Source organism: Scylla paramamosain, chromosome 32, assembly GCF_035594125.1.
Source record: "Scylla paramamosain isolate STU-SP2022 chromosome 32, ASM3559412v1, whole genome shotgun sequence".
NCBI classification, from domain to species: domain Eukaryota; kingdom Metazoa; phylum Arthropoda; class Malacostraca; order Decapoda; family Portunidae; genus Scylla; species Scylla paramamosain.
In genome coordinates, this window is record NC_087182.1 from 15,689,120 (window position 1) to 15,707,380 (window position 18,261).

At 38.2% G+C, this 18,261-nt stretch overlaps 1 protein-coding gene across 2 annotated transcripts in view; it reads right to left on the reverse strand.

Moving 5' to 3' along the window:
- The window catches only part of LOC135089261 (polypeptide N-acetylgalactosaminyltransferase 1-like), an 82,904-nt gene that overhangs the window by 6,932 nt on the left and 57,711 nt on the right, over positions 1–18,261 (reverse strand). For both annotated transcript variants that reach the window (XM_063984709.1, XM_063984708.1), the window contains exons 2-8: positions 11,746–11,912; positions 9,401–9,575; positions 6,530–6,647; positions 4,361–4,452; positions 3,837–3,954; positions 2,888–3,073; positions 2,625–2,759 (exon numbers count right to left, since the gene is read on the reverse strand). In XM_063984709.1, the coding sequence (XP_063840779.1) occupies positions 2,625–2,759; positions 2,888–3,073; positions 3,837–3,954; positions 4,361–4,452; positions 6,530–6,647; positions 9,401–9,575; positions 11,746–11,912 (991 nt within the window). The remainder of the gene's footprint in view (positions 1–2,624; positions 2,760–2,887; positions 3,074–3,836; positions 3,955–4,360; positions 4,453–6,529; positions 6,648–9,400; positions 9,576–11,745; positions 11,913–18,261) is intronic.

The window sequence follows — 18,261 nt, forward strand, 5'->3', positions numbered from 1 at the left end:
GATTTGAGCTGACTGCTGAAGCACACTAATGTTATAATTTGATTAACCATAACCTAACAAATCAGAGTTTTCTGAACAGACAAATAAAGAAATATTAGTCTGTAATAAAACAATCAAAACGTTGCAGGAAAATTTTCTGATGCTCTTGAAATGAAATGTGCAGTTATTCTGATAGAAGATGAAAATTGAAGAAAGCATGCCATGAAAAGCCAAAAAAAATATATAGCAATGCAAACAAAAGATCAAGAGAGCAAAACAGAGAATTTTCATTCTGTGGCAGAAGTGGAGTCACTCAGCAGGTGGTAAGCAGTACCAGCATGCATGACATCCATAACACAGATTGCTTACATATGTGTGGTTTCATACCAATCATAAACACAAAATAAGTACACTATACACACACACACACACACACACACACACACACACACACACACACAATGGCATGTGCTATTCATAAAAAGGTCAGAGTTAAAAAAAAATAAATAAATAAAATAAAAGAATTTTGTAGTGAGGACAGGTGAAGAGCCATACAGAGGGAGGAAGTCATGCTGAAGTCAGTACAGTATTACACAGGGAGTATTTCCTTTGTAAAACTATCATTCTTTTAACACATATTTGGCAGAGAAATCCTTGTTTCCGAAAATTACTTTTTTGATAACATATCTGCCAAAATTACAGTATAGTGGAGGTGTCATTACAGAGGCTGTATTGAAGCAATGATCTAAAAGCAAAAGACAGTTTTGTGAGGAAAGCACTCCTTGTGTAAAATCTGCTTAAACAAGACAGAGGTGCCACATGTTGACAGGGAGTGACAGAGAACTGCAACAGACTCAGAGACAAAGGAAAGGTAGACCACAGGGCAGGCCCACCCATCCACATTACCCTCAAGGCTCAGGTCTTCTTCTTCACATGCCATAAAAAATTTCTTCTTTTACAGCTACATTTCTACAGGTGTCACTCTAATTTATTTTCCAAATTTCCTAATTATAGAAATCCTGTGTGGAAATACATTCAGGCAGTTTTTATGTAGAACAAGTGACACTAATCTACAAACACAGGAAAACATGCAAGACAAATGCATTTAGTTCTCAAAGAATTGTAGTTGTCAGCAACATACTATGGGAGTCTCCAATACTGTGAATGCTAAGGGAGGCTTGCATGCTCTTACAACACACTAGAGAATGACTAGTGAATGGGTGAATCTTTGACACACACAAGCTACAGCTTTTATTACAACAGAAAGGAGGAAGCAGACACTCATTAAAGTAGCAGTCATAAGCAGTCAGTCTGTCTTGTCATCACCACCAATCTGCTCACTGTCTCACCTCAATCTAGCACTGCGTGTCATGTGATGAGCTTCCATTACATCAACAAAACTGTATTCAGAATAGTAAATTGTATCATGATGCTCATTGGTGTCTTAGATGTATGTACACAAGGCCACATATTGATGATATCACTCTTAAGCAAGTAATCATGTATGACTGTAAGGTCCTATCAGTAAGTCGAATAAGCATTAAATATTTGGCCACTACTCATGAATCAAAAGTGAACACTTCTATATTTCCCTCACCATCAAACTCATTACCATACTGCTTGACTCTCTACAGGATGGTCTGTTAAGCCTCAGACTTTGCCATTCCTTGAAGTTCTCTTTCCTCATGCCTTGCAGCTGAACACAAGTCTTGTGTTGAAAAGATGTGATATCCTGACTGATTTGTGCTTAATCATGAATCACAATCAGACCTCAATCCTAACTCACTGTCTGGTGGATGATGGCACTCTGCTGCCTTATTGACACTATAACTGCCGAGTCCACAGCAGTTGCTATTCCAGTCGGTGCTGAGTAACATAACACTAAGTACAATAATTGTGGTATAAATGGTAAGCCTCCTGAGACCATCATCCATCAGCAGGTAGTGGCAGTGATATGTGCCTGCATTCTGAGGTGCTTTCAGTCTGTGTGAGGACCAAGATTAAAGGTGCACAAAAATAATGTTTACAGTTGTCTCTATCAGACTTTAAACCTACATCTTTGATATACTGAAAGTGTAAATAAAAATTATCATATTCACAAAATCCTACAATATTTGTCTGAAACTTTCCTCCCATTCTCAATAAATCACCCTTTCTTTGCCATAACAAGTTAATAATGTAATCATTTGTGGTGTTGAAACTGAATTACTGTAGCCTAGAGTCCCCATAGTAAGTGTGACATTAGCTACATAACCTACTGACATTCTTCAATCCCTCCACCACATATTATCCTCAATGTGTTGATATGAAGCTGCTTTCTTGCCCAAAGTGACACATTCTCATTACACATAATCAGGAAGGAGACAGAGCAAGAGTACAGAAAAAAAGATTTGGCAGACACCATCAGAACCAATATTTTGTGAATTCACAAAATTGTAAGTATTGATATCAATATCTCATATTTATGAACACAATTACATAACCTGGAAGTGAAACTATATTATTATTTCATATCTAACTCATATGTTAACATTTAATTCAGAACTCAATGACTTCAAATATAATAAATCAAAGTCAGATGTTCATCCTGTTACTGCTAAGCTGATTTCAAGACACTTCTCCAAGACACTAAATGAAGGACTCACCCGGCCAAAAGCCACAGAATCCTCATCCAAGATGAACTTCTGTGGATACACGTTGTCCAGGTACCACTTGAAGCTCTTGCACTGCAGGCGGTTCCTCAGCTCTCTCCTCTCACTCACATCTCCATAGTCTGCTTGCTGTGGGAGACATAATTGCTAAATACATGAAACAGCATAAACCTGTTAACTTGGTCTGCAGGAAATGTTTCTTGAAGTTTGAAGTTGTTTCTCATTCACTGCATTCTGAATAAAGAGGATATGTTTACCTGAAGCTCTGGTCGGTAGAGATAGAAGAGCCGTTTGTAGTCATCCATCCAGGCCTCTGCCATGCGTGCCGTGTTGAGGCCGTGTGTGTCCTTGTTGCCTGGGAAAGTGTAGGGGTGGAAGGAACGGAAGATGTGCCCCACTCGGGAGCATGGGATGGTCTCCAGGGTACCTCCACACATCCACACCTGCACACACACACACACACACACACAAACAGATATTATTCTCTTGCAGAAGTACACATCTGTATTTGAGATAAAGATCTAGCATCTCTGTGAAGTTTTAAATTTTTATCATGTTTTCTTTAGTATATGAATAGGATTTTAACAGTAGGTTAACTTGAAAATGAATGAGAGAAACATTCCACAATGACTGACTCTTCTTAAATGTCCACAATACCTTGAATATGAAATAAGTTTGAATCATGTTATAAAAAATTTGTCCTGCTTACCACATCTTTAATACATTTCATGAGAATCTCACCCCACCAATGAAATTAAGCCTATAGGCATATATAAATTTTTCCAAAAACTAAAGGAGAATCTCACCCCACCAATGAAAATTATTATCTTCAATCAACACTCACTGCCTCACATTGCTCCCAGCCTGCTTCTTTACATGGCAAGAACACTAACCATGAATGAAGATCAAAATAAAAAGTTACAACTTAACAAAAAAGAATGAGTTATAAAAAGAGTAATGTAGAAAACTCTAAATACCACTCCTTAACAACAAAAACTAGAAGAGTTACAAGATAGTGTGAAAGAACATCCTCCAACAGCTACACTCTAAATGAAAGGTAAAAAAAAATAAATAAATAAATAAATAAAAAGATACATAATAAATCTTCTAATTACCACACCTTAGCAATAAATGAAAGGGAGAGTTAACAAAGAGGTATCATTAATTTAGTCATCAAGGTGTGTTGCTCCTGTGGTCTTCTCTTACCCTGAAGGACATTTCCAGGTTCTCACCACCCCACACATCCATGCCATCATCATAGCTGCCAATCTCCCAGAAATAGTTACGCTCAATAGCAAACAGTCCACCAGCCATTGTGGGCGACCTGTGGTCAAATGAGAAGGGAAGTGAGTAATGTTATGTATTCTTTCTCCCACACAGCTGAGAGGACACAGCAAGGAAGAGGAAAAAAGAATGTGTAAAAATGCAAAAGAGCAGAGGAATGCATTACCAAAGGAAGTGGTATGTGTGTGTGTGTGTGTGTGTGTGTGTGTGTGTGTGTGTGTGTGTGTGTGTGTGTGTGTGTGTGTGTGTGTGTGTGTGTGTGTGTGTGTGTGTGTGTGTGTGTGTGTGTGTGTGTGTGTGTGTGTGTGTGTGTGTGTGTGTGTTCTTGCTGAACATCAAACCCCTGACCATGAGAACAAAGTGCCTCAGACTTCACAGCCAAGCAATCAAGTCCAAGTCCCTCATCACACTGTTACCTTCACATCTCACAGGACAGGCCCACTCACCTGGTTGGGCCGACAGGGCTGCCTCTTCGCCGCTGCTCCTTCTCACTGATTTCAATCCAGGTGAAGTGACCACTCCAGGTGAATCCACCCACCTGTCAACACCACCTCATTAATGCATCTTAATAACTCATAATACAAATATGACCATATGCTTCATACTGTTTGTTTATAAAGGTATTATATATGCTTTATAAAGATATTCTTTTGAATCCAGCTCAAGAACAACTTCAGTTTATATTGCATACATTGCTTTATGTTTTATATGGACAATCAGCTCTTGAAAATTAATGAAAAATTTGAGCAATAGGATACCCAGATACTAAAATCTTGATCAGACACTAATGTAGTACAAATTTTAGTTAGCTGATATATTACTTCTGTCATGCATGTGTGTAAAGAAGAACTATATATGTGAAATGTGAATGTACTGTTCTATGCGAGTGTCTCTACCAGTGTGTCAGGAATGGTGGCATCTACTTCCTGCAGTCATATGAGTCTATCTCCTTCTCAGAGTCTCTCTCATTATGTTATGACTGCCAATCAAAAGGCCAAGTCATAAACAGATGTCTGTTAACCTGCCACACTCACTTCCAATGTGTTTTGTCTTTTCCTTCAATCTCAAGTCCCTCAATCTGCTAATAATAATCTTACAAATCCTGACAAGGGCTCAGCATTGAAGGAATGCACCAAACACAGTGCAAGTGAGAGTGGCATATTATTCAAGGACTGATCAAGACTGTACAGAGTGAGCACAGTTCTCTCACTTGACACTCCTCTTCACATGGACACAGGAAAGACAATGAAGGGAAGTACATACCACCAATCCTCACTTAATCTGTAGCAGTATACAACAAGCTACAGTGCCAAAGACTAAAATGTATGCACATATATACATGCACCAATCAAGATTATGCATTACTTCAACATGTACTATTAAGCAAGATCTGTATATGTAATCAGGTGAAATGCATAAAAAATTCACCAAGGCCCAACATACATTAGATAACAGACACAACATAAGACAAATGAACCACAGATGTGACAAAAAGCAATAAGAAAATATTTAGGCATTTTAAGTGCATTTTTAAGAATTTCTGACTAGTTGTTAGTCACCCTTTTCTTATGCATTTAAATATACATACAATCCAGAATAAAATTTTCAACAACACTGAAAGAATTAGTAAAATTTTCACAATGACAAAATCTGACTATTTAAATCATACAATTATAATACGTACTAAGAGATACTAAATCTGTTTACCAGTCTGTCTGTCACCAAGGAGCTTAACTCTCAAAATAAAATGAACACAATTCAATGCAGAATGATAAGCAACCCGTAATAACAGAATTTCTAAGTTTCTGATACCACTGGCCAACAGGAAAGTGCCTGAGGCAAGACTCACAAATGAACTCAGTGGCCAAGGTTCAAAAAATGATACTACTTTTGAATACCAAAAGTCTGTGAGAGAAGAACTGTACAGTCTCTGTTATCTTCATCAGGCTCCTTTAACACAGCATTGCTATAAATGAGTGGCTAGTCATGTCACTAGTTATACTTACAATTCAAACAAAGGCATACAAACCAAGAAAATAAAGCAAACACAATCTCAGGTAAAATTTGACATACATCTGGCAGCATATAACATTCAACACAATACTTCCAGACAAGATACTGAAAGCAGAGAAATAGATTATGACCACATAATTCAAATGACATTCACTACAATACAAAAGTTTCACCATGTAACATTCAATATAGAGGCATAGCTGTGTCTGAACCAATGAGCAGAAAGAGACAGTCTTAATGCATCTTTCTAGTCTTTCTCACCTCAAATGAAAGAATAAGAATGTACAAATGTCATGCAAGAAGTCACTGTACATGATACAGTACAGGAGCAGCATTTCAAACACTGCATAATATTGTGAAGCAATCCTGAGGCAATGATAATTACTATGCACAAGGACAAGGGGATGCAGCATTAATAGTTATTAGGTAACATTCAAAGTTATGATTTAATCTCCTTAAGACAACTACATACTGTACATGCAAAAGAAAGGTTATTAAGCCAGAAGCTGAGCGATTACTAAGCAAACAGAGGGACCATTTCATTGCTTGCAGCTTCTACACATGGCATACATGGCTGGGCTCCTGGGGATGCATTACAGTACCTGGAAGTATCGCCCATTGCCGTGGTAATACTCCAGAGTGGAGTCATCAATAACATCAATGATGGGAACCAGAACAGCAGACCGGCTTTCCTTTATCCTCTGAAGCAAAGGCTCCATCCTGAAAATTGATGATTACTGCCTTCATTTGATTCATATTCCACTAATGTCTAATGCCGGACTACTGGCGGTGCATGAGGCTGGGAAGTACAGCAGCAGTCTGCCCAGGCCATGACTTCATGCTGGCTACTTAATACTTCATTAGATACAGTGTTGGGAAACACTATAGAGAAGTTATATAATGGTCAAGAAGTAGTCCAATACTGCTACCATACTTTTCAATGGCATACACACTCACCCATATGTATTTATTTCCATATAAAGATGGAATTGATTTCTTAAATTTTTCCTCTCAAACTTCTCTCAAAACACAGTGAAAGACATTTATAAACTTAATAAAAAACTGCTTAATAATCTAACAGTCCTGTTCACATCAAGCAGCATGGAGAGTTAGGAGGTTATCAAGAGCCAATAGATTTAGTTCAGAGATGGCCTCTGTAATAACATTTCAGGAAACAGTCAAAATGAAATTTTCTAATGGTTTCAACAGTAGCTTCTCTTTCATATGAGACTGGCTGCTTCTCCATGACTTTGTATCAAAAAGTTTCCCCAATTAATTAAATATCTTCGAACAGATGAAAAATTGTGTGTGAGTTTATGTGTATGAGTGTGCATTTTCTTAGTATTGCATCAGTCTCTGACTAAATCTTGAATGAAATAATGTTGCCATGACTTCTCAGGTGCACGTACTCATTACCGAGGCAACAAACCTGTTCAGGGCACTCAGGGAGCAGCCAGATTTTGTTTATCAGTGTATTTTTTGGAAAGGTTGATAAAAATTTAAGAACTGTTTTTCTTACTAGTGTACTTCCCAGCCAAAGTAAGGCCTGAACCTGCCTTATTTAGGAAAACAGTGGGCATACTTGAAAAAAAATACCTAGTGATGTCTGTAGAGTCTGTAAAGGAAACCAGGTGACAATGAATGGTGTGCTTGAGTCAAAACATACCACATGATTAATGAGTTCTGCAGAGTAAATGAGACTGAAGGCTAAAATACTGTCAATTACTGGCACAACCAAAGTGTTCCTCTTCTCTTTAATGCGTGCAAGCAGAGGCTCCATCCTATGAGGGAGAGACAATGCATGGTAGTTACTTCAATGCACAAAGAACAGTGATGAGGATGAAATGTGCTTTTATGGAATTCAAATACAAGTACTACCACAATAACAACAGTGTGTGGAAGACAGTACTGTAGAGTTTGTTTATCCTGTCTTCAGATGCTATCATTATTCAAACACGTAGCTGTTGTTCCATTTAATACCAATAGTAAATGATGTGAAAGTTATCAATATTCAAGTGCTGTCCTCATTTCAGTCAATATCAACATCATATGCTGATTATCATCAAACAGATGAAAAATTCTGTGTGAGTGTATGCAATTTTTTAGTATTGCATCAGTCTCAGGCTAAATCTTGAACAAAATAATGTTGCAAGACCCATCGAGCACATATATACACATTATTAAGGCAACAAACCATCTTAGGTGACTCAGGAATAGCCAGATTTTGTCCACCTGTGCATCTTTTTATAGAGGTTTTATAAACATTGCATAACTGTTTTTTCTTGCCAGTACTTCCCACCCAACACAATGCACCCACCATAGTTAGGAAAACAATGGAAATACTTAAAGTACCTCATGATGGCTGTAGAGCCTGTAAAGGAAACCAGGTGGTATTGAATGGTGTGCTTGAGTCAAAACCTACCATACGATTAATGGTGGCTCCAAAATAATTCATTTTGATGTCTGAAATAACATCAATTACTGGCACAACCAAAGTGCTCCTCTTCTCTTTAATGCGTGCAAGCAGAGGCTCCATCCTATGAGGGAGAGACACACTGCATGGTAGTTACTTCAATGCACACACAGCAGCGATGGTGGTGATGAAATGTGCTTTCATGGAATTCAAATACAAGTACTACCACAAATATTAAATTTTGAGTTCTCAGTGTACTAATTATGAGAATTAGGATTCAAAATCAACATTATTTTCCTTTTCATACTGTAAATAAATATCATAATTCATTACTATAAAATCTTCAAAATTCTAAGTCATAAAAGGAGATTAAGGGGCAGAACCATTAGATTATAATGTCGGGTTACATTAGTTATTTTTTAAAGTCCCAGGGCTATTATGTCAAGGTATTATGTGAGGTCAAGAATATAATCGCACAAGAACATATCAATGGGAGGAAGGTGTTGGCAGGCAGGCACCCCTCCTCCCTTATGATTAAAGTGCAGTGATCTTTGAAAATTTTATGAAAATCAATTAAAATGAAAAAAAAAAAAAATGCCATTCACTAAAAAAAAAAAAATACTAATAGTTTGGTGTCTTTTTTGCTGTCATCAATATTTTATCAACGCATTAAGTACACCGCATGGTTATTTTTTTCCCGTGACACTAAGTTACAATTTCGTACGTGCTACTATAGTAACATGATCACGGTATTCATTAAAGGGAATAGTCTACCACAAGTTCGTGTAAACATCATCTCCTATGAATAATACACATCAAAAAATGAATTCATTTATTCTTTCAAGTTGTGTGATCACGTGTTCTCACCCCAGTGTGCGGAAGCCATCACTGATGCGTTCGTTGATTTACCCCGTCTTCAGATGCCATTAATAATCATAAATGTTCTTATTCCAGTTAATACCAACAGTAAGTGACATAAAAGTTATCGATATTCAAAGTGCTGTTCTGATTTCAGTACAATGATATATCCAGTCCCTCTGTCCCGCCCTGCAGTACGCACCACATATCGTTGGCTTCACAGTGTGAGTCCAGGAAGATGAGCACGTCCCCCACAGCCTCCCTCGCCCCAGCCAGTCTCGCCCGGATCAAGCCGTGCCTCTCCTTCAGCCTTACCAGCTTCACCAAGGGCGGCAGGCGGTACTTGAGATACAGGTCCAGCTTCTCCCCGAGTTCAGCTAAGGAGAGAGAGAGAGAGAGAGGCGCCGCTAGTAATGCAAACGATTCCTCACTCAAGGATCATGTGGTCTCGTCTCTGCCGTAAACAGTGTACAGTCCACTAACCCCATTGCCACTTGACACAACGGCCCTTGTTTTAACGGGTTAAGATGAGAGAGAGAGAGAGAGAGAGAGAGAGAGAGAGAGAGAGAGAGAGAGAGAGATGGACTGGAAACCTAATGTGCCGACAAGTAACAGATGGCCGATGACTGACAGAACGGTACTAGGGATCAGTGAGAATTGGTTTCTAAGGATGGTAAAAACAAGCAGTGCCGATGGATAACTGGATAGATATTATGTGATGGCATGGCCTGAAATAGACAGGTAAAAGACAAAAATGAGGAGAGGTCAAGGGATGATAATGTGTTCACGTCACAAAGAGCCATAGTTATTGATATTGTAATTATTGGTACTGTATCATTCGACATATACAGTAATCTACAATATTAAGTTAAAACAAAATAAAATAATAAAATAAATAAATACATCTTGAAAGGCTAAGTGGAGAACACAAGGATCGAGTGACGCGCGCATGTGTGTGTGTGTGTGTGTAAACTCCTACAAACAAAGCGTACATAAAGTCTCGCAGTGTTGGTGAGCTTGGTTACTGGGGTTATGGCGCCACAACAACGAGACCATTGTGGCGGCGGCAGTGTTCATCCGTATAGCCTATCTCCCTCAGTGACCGTGTCGGTAAACGTGAACAGTCCTACAATTTTATGGGAATGGTAGACTCTCCTTCAGATCCGAACAAAAACAAATAAATGGAAAGCCACCAGCACTCCTCTTAACTCCATCAATGATAAAGTTATGTCTTAAATGAGAAGGAAAATTGTATGGGTTTTCATTGTTTAAGAGACCACTACTACTCCTTAGCAATAACACGTGTCTTGCTGATTAAGTTACGTTTTAATGCGGAGAGCTGTCTGCGTTTTAAAAGATCGACAAACAAACAAATTAACAAATAAATAAATAAGCCACTGTCACTTCTAACTCATGCAGTGACACATGTCTTGCTGATAAAGTAATTTGGCAGCGGGAAGATCTGTATAGGCTAAGGTTTAATGTTTATCAGAACCAAGCCCCGCTTCTGTAAACCATTGCAGCAAGAAGTGTTATGCTGATGAAGTCTTGCAGTGTTAGAGGCAGAGTTGTGTAGTCTTGGCTATGATGCCTGATACAACTAACACCGATTCTCTAAACCCTCGCAGTGACACGTAGCCTAATATATATATATATATATATATATATATATATATATATATATATATATATATATATATATATATATATATATATATATATATATATATATATATATATATATATGTTTTTTTTTTTGACATCTGAACCTTCTTAGTGTTATATTTTGACATGTGAACCTCTAAGTCTAGGACTCTGTAACATTTAAACCTTAAGCGACATTATGTGTGATTTCAACCTTTATAAGAACAGGTTTAAAGATTTCATTATTCTTAGAAACAAATACGTTTTTCTTTTTTTTTTCTATTATTTTTTTTTTTTTTTTTTTTTTTTTTTTTACAAATCCGATCTATATGGTGCCTATTCAGATGGACCTGCTGTGACGTCCTGGTATATTATCTTTCAGTCTGCCGTGATACAATAAAGTTTGGAAGCTACTGGTGTGGGTTTTAATGTCTGACGAAGCCATTACCACTCATCTTAATATTTGCAATGACGTCTTCCTTTGCAGTTTCAAGTATCCGGGGTTGGCGCCACGAAGGGACGAAAGGATCCTCTTCAGTTATTTATGTCCATTACATCCTCTGTTCATACCAATCTTTGCGACTCCGCTTAATCCCACCTATCATATATATATATATATATATATATATATATATATATATATATATATATATATATATATATATATATATATATATATATATATATATATATATATATATATATATATATATATATATATATATATATATATATATATATATACTAAGTAAACAACCAACCAACAAGTACCTAACTATTTATCTACCTATCAATCTGTCTCACGAGGCCTGCTGATAAAGTTACACCAACCCCCGGCAAAACATTACGGGTCGCGGCTGCTGAGGGAGGCTAGGGAGTGACGTGGCAGCCTCCGGACCTTACCTCTGTCTGAGAAGTCATCAACGAGGACGATCTCCTTGAGGAAGCGCGGCGGCGAGCGGTTGATGACCGACCATATGGTTCTGATCAGCGGACTCCACGCCTCGTTGGTGAAGATGATGATGACGGAGGCGGTGGGCAGGTCCTGATCATAGTGAAGGGTCTTACATCTGAAACAAGAGAAAATACGAATAAGTCATCCTGTTATCACACATAAAGAATAATAATAGATAAATAAATAAATGATAACAAAATATCCTAAAACTAGATGGGACAGCACAAGCATGAATGAAATCTTACGAACTACAGCTACTAAATTATCTCTCTCTCTCTCTCTCTCTCTCTCTCTCTCTCTCTCTCTCTCTCTCTCTCTCTCTCTCTCTCTCTTAGGGCATCAAAGCAACCTGAATATATTATAAAAAAAAAATTGTCATAAATATTGTCTAAAAGATAAATATGATAAAATAGCGCTAAGAAGACGAGACATCACAAAGCAGTCTCTATCTTGTAAGCTACCACTAGCTCACACACACACACACACACACACACACACAGAGGAAAATAATATCAGTAGCTAGCTATTACATTACTTGTAGCGGCGCAGCTATACTACAACTGTCACGATGGTGGTCATAGAGATGAGAACTTTATTTATCTATTATTTTTTCCTCCTCCGCTTTACTAATCATAAATAATTACAATAATGTACTTTTTTTAACTCTCTCTCTCTCTCTCTCTCTCTCTCTCTCTCTCTCCTGTAATACACTTTACCCAATTGATAATGTGACTGTTTTATCTCCTCCAGTAAATTTCCCTCAGATGATGCAGATAACGTTATGTCTTCCTATACCTGTACTTTAAAACTTAACAGCAGGAAGGATCTTGCTTTTCTTCCCTAATACGTTTTAATATTTACAAATAACAGCATAGTTTTTTTTTTCTCTCCCTCCTCTCCTCTTCTGCCTTCTAATATTCACAAATAACGACTTGCTTTTTTTCCCTCCTCTTCAGTTCTTCAAGAGTAACAGTTACTACTAAGTTACAGTACACTTTTTTTACAACTAACACCAAAGATACATCTACATTTTCCTTCCTTCGGAGATAACAAAAATAACGTTTTTTTTCCTCCAACGTTATACTTTTCCTTCCTATATCATTTTTTCTCCTACTCCCCACTCAAGTAGTTCACAAACAACACAAGTCACCCACGAAAGGCTCGCAACACCCCGTCAGCAACACGCAAGTTTCACCACCGTGTCAGTACAATCCCATTTCTTACAGTTCACACGAGCAAATCACCAATTACTACTCGCACCCACACCACCAAAGCTCAGACGTGCTCGCGAGAAACGATAACTCTTAACAAGTGGAGCGGGGAGCGTGGGAGTTGAGATGAGGCAGGAGGAGGGAGGCTGTGGTTGGCTGGTGGCTGGCTAAGTTCATCCCAGCGTCTCTCTCGCTATCGTTACCAGACAAGACCGCGTCGCTAGCAGGAACTTCAATTCAACGCAGGATATTAATTCAGAGATTGTGAAAGGCTTTGCTTTTTGCACTTAATGGAATATATTTTAAGCGTTATTGATGCTTACTGTATTTTAATTATGTAGGTTCTCTCGCTCTATAAAACTTATAAGCAACAACCAGCGTCAAAATTTATGACCCTAAAAACAAGACATTTTTAACCTTGCATGAGTTTAATAAAAGAAATTATATATATATATATATATATATATATATATATATATATATATATATATATATATATATATATATATATATATATATATATATATATATATATATATATATATATATATATATATATTAGTCATTTGAACAGCATCCTGTGTCAGAATTCATGCAACTCAAAGCTTGCTAAAAATGAAGGTTCTTTTTTCTTGTATGAATTTATGGAAGAAGTTAAACGTACGTGATATTTACCGGATACTTCGTGTCTTCTTTTTTTTCTTTTTCTTTTTTTTTTCTTTACTTTCGTATAACTATAGTATCAATGTTCAGTAAAAAAAAAAGATAAAATAAAATATAATAATAATAATAATAATAATAAGAAGAAGAAGAAGAAGAAGAAGAAGAAGAAGAAGAAGAAGAAGAAGAAGAAGAAGAAGAAGAAGAAGAAGAAGAAGAAGAAGAAGAAGAAGAAGAAGAAGAAGAAGAAGAAGAAGAAGAAGAAGAAGAAGCTTCAAGAAGAAGAAGAAGAAGAAGAAGAAGAAAGAGAAGATAAAAAAAACAAGAACAAGAACAAGAAACACTTCAACCATGTAAGAGTCTGAGAAGAATTTGAACTTTCATGATGCTTACTTAATTTTTATCCAACACCATAATTTTAAAAGAAAGCTCGAAAAGAATAGACTTTTTATTATTACGCGTAAGAATTTGGAAAGAAAAAAATATCCCTGCATTTTTTTTTAATTTAATTTTCTTTTATTTTTTCGTATGAACACTGCGTCACAATCAGTTCAACGCAAGCTACTGAAAAAGGAAAGGTCGTTTATTCCCCTGTATCACTGTATGTAGGAAAGAAAAATGTTGGTGATATTTACTGAACCTTTCTCTTCTTTCTTCTTTGGTGTGAGGGTTACATCACTCATCCAACGTTAAGCCAAATAGGAAACACCTCACTTTTCCTTTCCTGTCTGAGTTTACTACACAAAATTAAACGTTCATGATGTTTATGTGTCTTTCTTTAGCTTTTCCGCTTGCTTTCAACTCCGAGCTGAGCATTGCGTCACTCAAAGTTGTGGTCTACATCATGTCTGTGCTGTCAACTTTACTCGCTTCCACGGACGGGATGGAAGGGCAAGATGTGAACAAAAATACCGAGACTTAATTACCTTGCAAACCTTACACACTATTCATTACTTTATCTATGTTGATGCAAATAAAGCCTCGTTTATTTATGAATGAGACGCATGAGATGGAAAGTTAGGATTATAAACAATAAAATCTTCCCTTCTTATTCTTCTACAACTTTTCTCATGTTTATAATTCTCTCTCTCTCTCTCTCTCTCTCTCTCTCTCTCTCTCTCTCTCTCTCTCTCTCTCTCTCTCTCTCTCTCTCTCACACACACATCCAAACCTTCCATCTCTTCTTCGGCTTGCCTCATCTCTTCATTTTCCGCCTCGTCTACTCGTTTTCTATGATCTCTTCACAACACTGTATTGGATCATCCAGTACAGAACACATTTACAAACAACACCTAACCATTGTGCAACTCCATGAGAGCCTCAGCCGACGAGGAGTGGCGTGGACATTCATCGAGCAATAAAACCACTGCTTGTAATCAGGTCGCTCTCTTGCCTCGGGGGACGGCGTGCGGTGAGGCGCGTCAGATAGTCCAGGAGGAGGAGGCATGAAAGTGTCAAGCCCTCTGCTCCTCCAGGCTGTTATTACACACTCTCACACTCCCATATTGCACACCCTCACTCCAGGCTCACTCTGCGTCGTCCAGTACTGTAGCTAGCAGCCGAATTTTAATAAAAGTTTCGTGTCGTAAGTTCACCACATGCTTCTCTCTCTCTCTCTCTCTCTCTCTCTCTCTCTCTCTCTCTCTCTCTCTCTCTCTCTCTCTCTCTCTCTCTCTCTTAGTACTACAGTAACCGCAAAAGTTTAAAAGTTTCCCAAGTGCTTCCGTGTCTCTGTCTCTTTTCCCTGTGACTCTCTCTTTCCTCTTCCTCCTCTTACTTGCGGCAGGCCACCGACCGCAGTCCACCAGCGGTCACTCATCTCGCCACACTCTCCACCAGTAATAGCGAAGAAAGTCTCCCACTCTCATGCACCACATTACCATACTGACAGACAGACATTTGCACCTCAAACGCAAATAAAAACAGTTGTAAATTACACCTTTCTCTTCTTTTTAGCACAGTTTTTCTATAGCATTACTAATCCAATAAGCATTTATACCTTTCTCTACAAAGCAAAAACAGCAGTATACAATGTTCTTTCTCTTCTTTGTAGTAGTCAGTTTTTCCTATATAATCACTAATTCAGTAAGCATTTATACCGTTTTCTACAAAGCAAAAGCAGCATTTTTTTTTATAACATTACTAATCCAATCAGCATCAGCATTTATACCCCTCCTCTACAAGGCAAACACAGCCATAGATAACGTTTTCTTTCTTTGTCTTCTTTTGCACTGTACTTAGCATCTCTCTAATAATACAATTAGTGTGCAGTATTGAAGTGAAAGCAGGCAGCACGATAATTATCTGTTCTTCCACTTCTTCTGTAGTGTACTTAGTTTGATTTTTTTCTGTCTAATGATACATTTAGTGCAAAGAAGTGTAGTGAAATCAAACAGCTTCGTAAGGCCCAAAAAATTTGCTGCGGTCTGAAATCCTTCAAGAAAAACTGTAGAAAGTTAATCAGATAAAACCTATTATTGCAATCTCCTCTTTCCTCCTCCTCCTCCTTCTCCTCCTCCTGCTCGCCTCTTTAAAAGGAATAACCTCGACCAGCGGGAGTATGTCAGAGTCATCATCATTGCCTGCAGGTTTGTGTTGCAAGGTTTTGTTTGCCTTGTCTTGCCTCGAAGGTAAACTGCCCGAGGCGCCGTGGTGAGTGTACGTAACCTTGCTTAACCTCTTTTTTACTCCTCCCTCCAGCCACACCCCTCCCTTCTCATTTTTATCGAGAACGAAGGTGGTTTTCCTGCGGCCTGCTGCGTGAACTGCTGGAGGCGTCATATGTATGTATGTAACCTTGCTTAACCTCCTTTTCTTCGCTTCTCCTCCGCTCCCGTCCCGCTCTTCTCGCTTGTAAACCAGTGACACGATTTTTTTTATTGAGAACGAGGGTGCTTTGCCGGTGCTAATAAGAAGTGCAAAGATGTCTCGCCGCTCGGTATGAAAATTTTCCCTAAAGGTCATTTCCCTGCACACCAATGACTCTTTGTTTCTTTGATCGAGAATGAAGGTGGTTTGCAATGAGTGAGTGCAGCGATGTCTCACTCTATTCTTTATTATCTTTAATCCTTTCACTGTGACATGCAACACTTCACAGCATCAAAACACGGTACACAATTTTTATACACCTACAAGAAATAATAAAAGGAGTAAAAGATTTTCTAACTTTTTGGTAATATAATTATTGAAAGTGGCTGTGGAATCAGAAAAAAAAAAAAAAAAGCCTCAAGAACGATTTGCGATTAATGAAGGATGTAACTGGGAAAACTCTAACGTGGTATAAGCATGAATGGTGGAAACGCAAAATTGTAGATAAATGTCCCATACGGCAGTAAAAGGGTTATCGCTACTTCCCCCCTTCTCTCTCTCTCTCTCTCTCTCTCTCTCTCTCTCTCTCTCTCTCTCTCTCTCTCTCTCTCTCTCTCTCTCTCTCTCTCTCTCTCTCTCTCTCTCTTCTCCACCCTTCTCTCCTATGCACCGGTGAGAATATTTCTTTTCACAATGATGGCTCCCTAGTGTCTAAAGCAGCCCAGAGATGTACTCCTTCCGTACACAGGCATTTTTGACTTACAACATTACTTTTCTCTGTCTCTTCCACCCTTCTCTCCTGTAAACTCGTGAGACTTTACTTCTTTTCACAATGATAGTCCACCAGTGTTTAAGGCAGCCCAGCCATTGTGCTCCTTCCTTACAAAGACACTTTTATCCGGTTGCACTCTCTCTCTCTCTCTCTCTCTCTCTCTCTCTCTCTCTCTCTCTCTCTCTCTCTCTCTCTCTCTCTCTCTCTCTCTCTCTCTCTCTCTCTCTCTCTCTCAACACTGACACCTGATCGACAACAAGAGCAAAGGTTTTTCCATGTGAATATTAAATAGCCCAGCGATGCCTCTCAAATCCGCCACTGCTCTAATGGAGTTCCGCAGGTCACTCTTTTTCCTCCCTCTCACTCCTCTCCTCTGTGCACCGCTGACACCATTTCTTAATTGAGATCGAAAGGGGATTTACCGGTATCACTACTAACCTTTTTATTTCTATGGTGGTCTTCTAATAACAATGAGAAAAGTGTAATAATATAGTTTGCATGGACAGAGCGAGTAAAAAGCAGTGTACGAAGAAGCACAGTCAGAAGAAGCAGATAGCGAAACTAGTCAGGAAATAAAACTTATCTTGCCACTCCCGTTTTTCCTTATACCTTCTGAGTAAAGAGAGATTAATTATGTATTTTCTAGGCTACTTGATATCTAATATGTTTTAGCACAAAATTGTCTGAAGAGTCGTAAGGGATTATGGGAAAATGTGTAGCACCGCAGTAATGTCTCGTCCATATATGGAAACCTCACTTAAGTTCACTCCTTCTCCTCTGTGTTCATTTTTTCCTCTTCTGTGCATTGACATTTATTTCTTTTTTTTTCTTTTTTTTTTTTTTGTCAGGAACGAAGGTGGTGGTCCGGCCACATTGAGAAGTCCAGCGGTGTCTCGCTACAATGATCTAACCGGAAACTTTCACCTCAGGTCACTACATCACCAAAGAATACGAATGAAGTGAATAGGATGATGCGACATTTATACTCAGCCAGCATCTACAGTACACCTAGC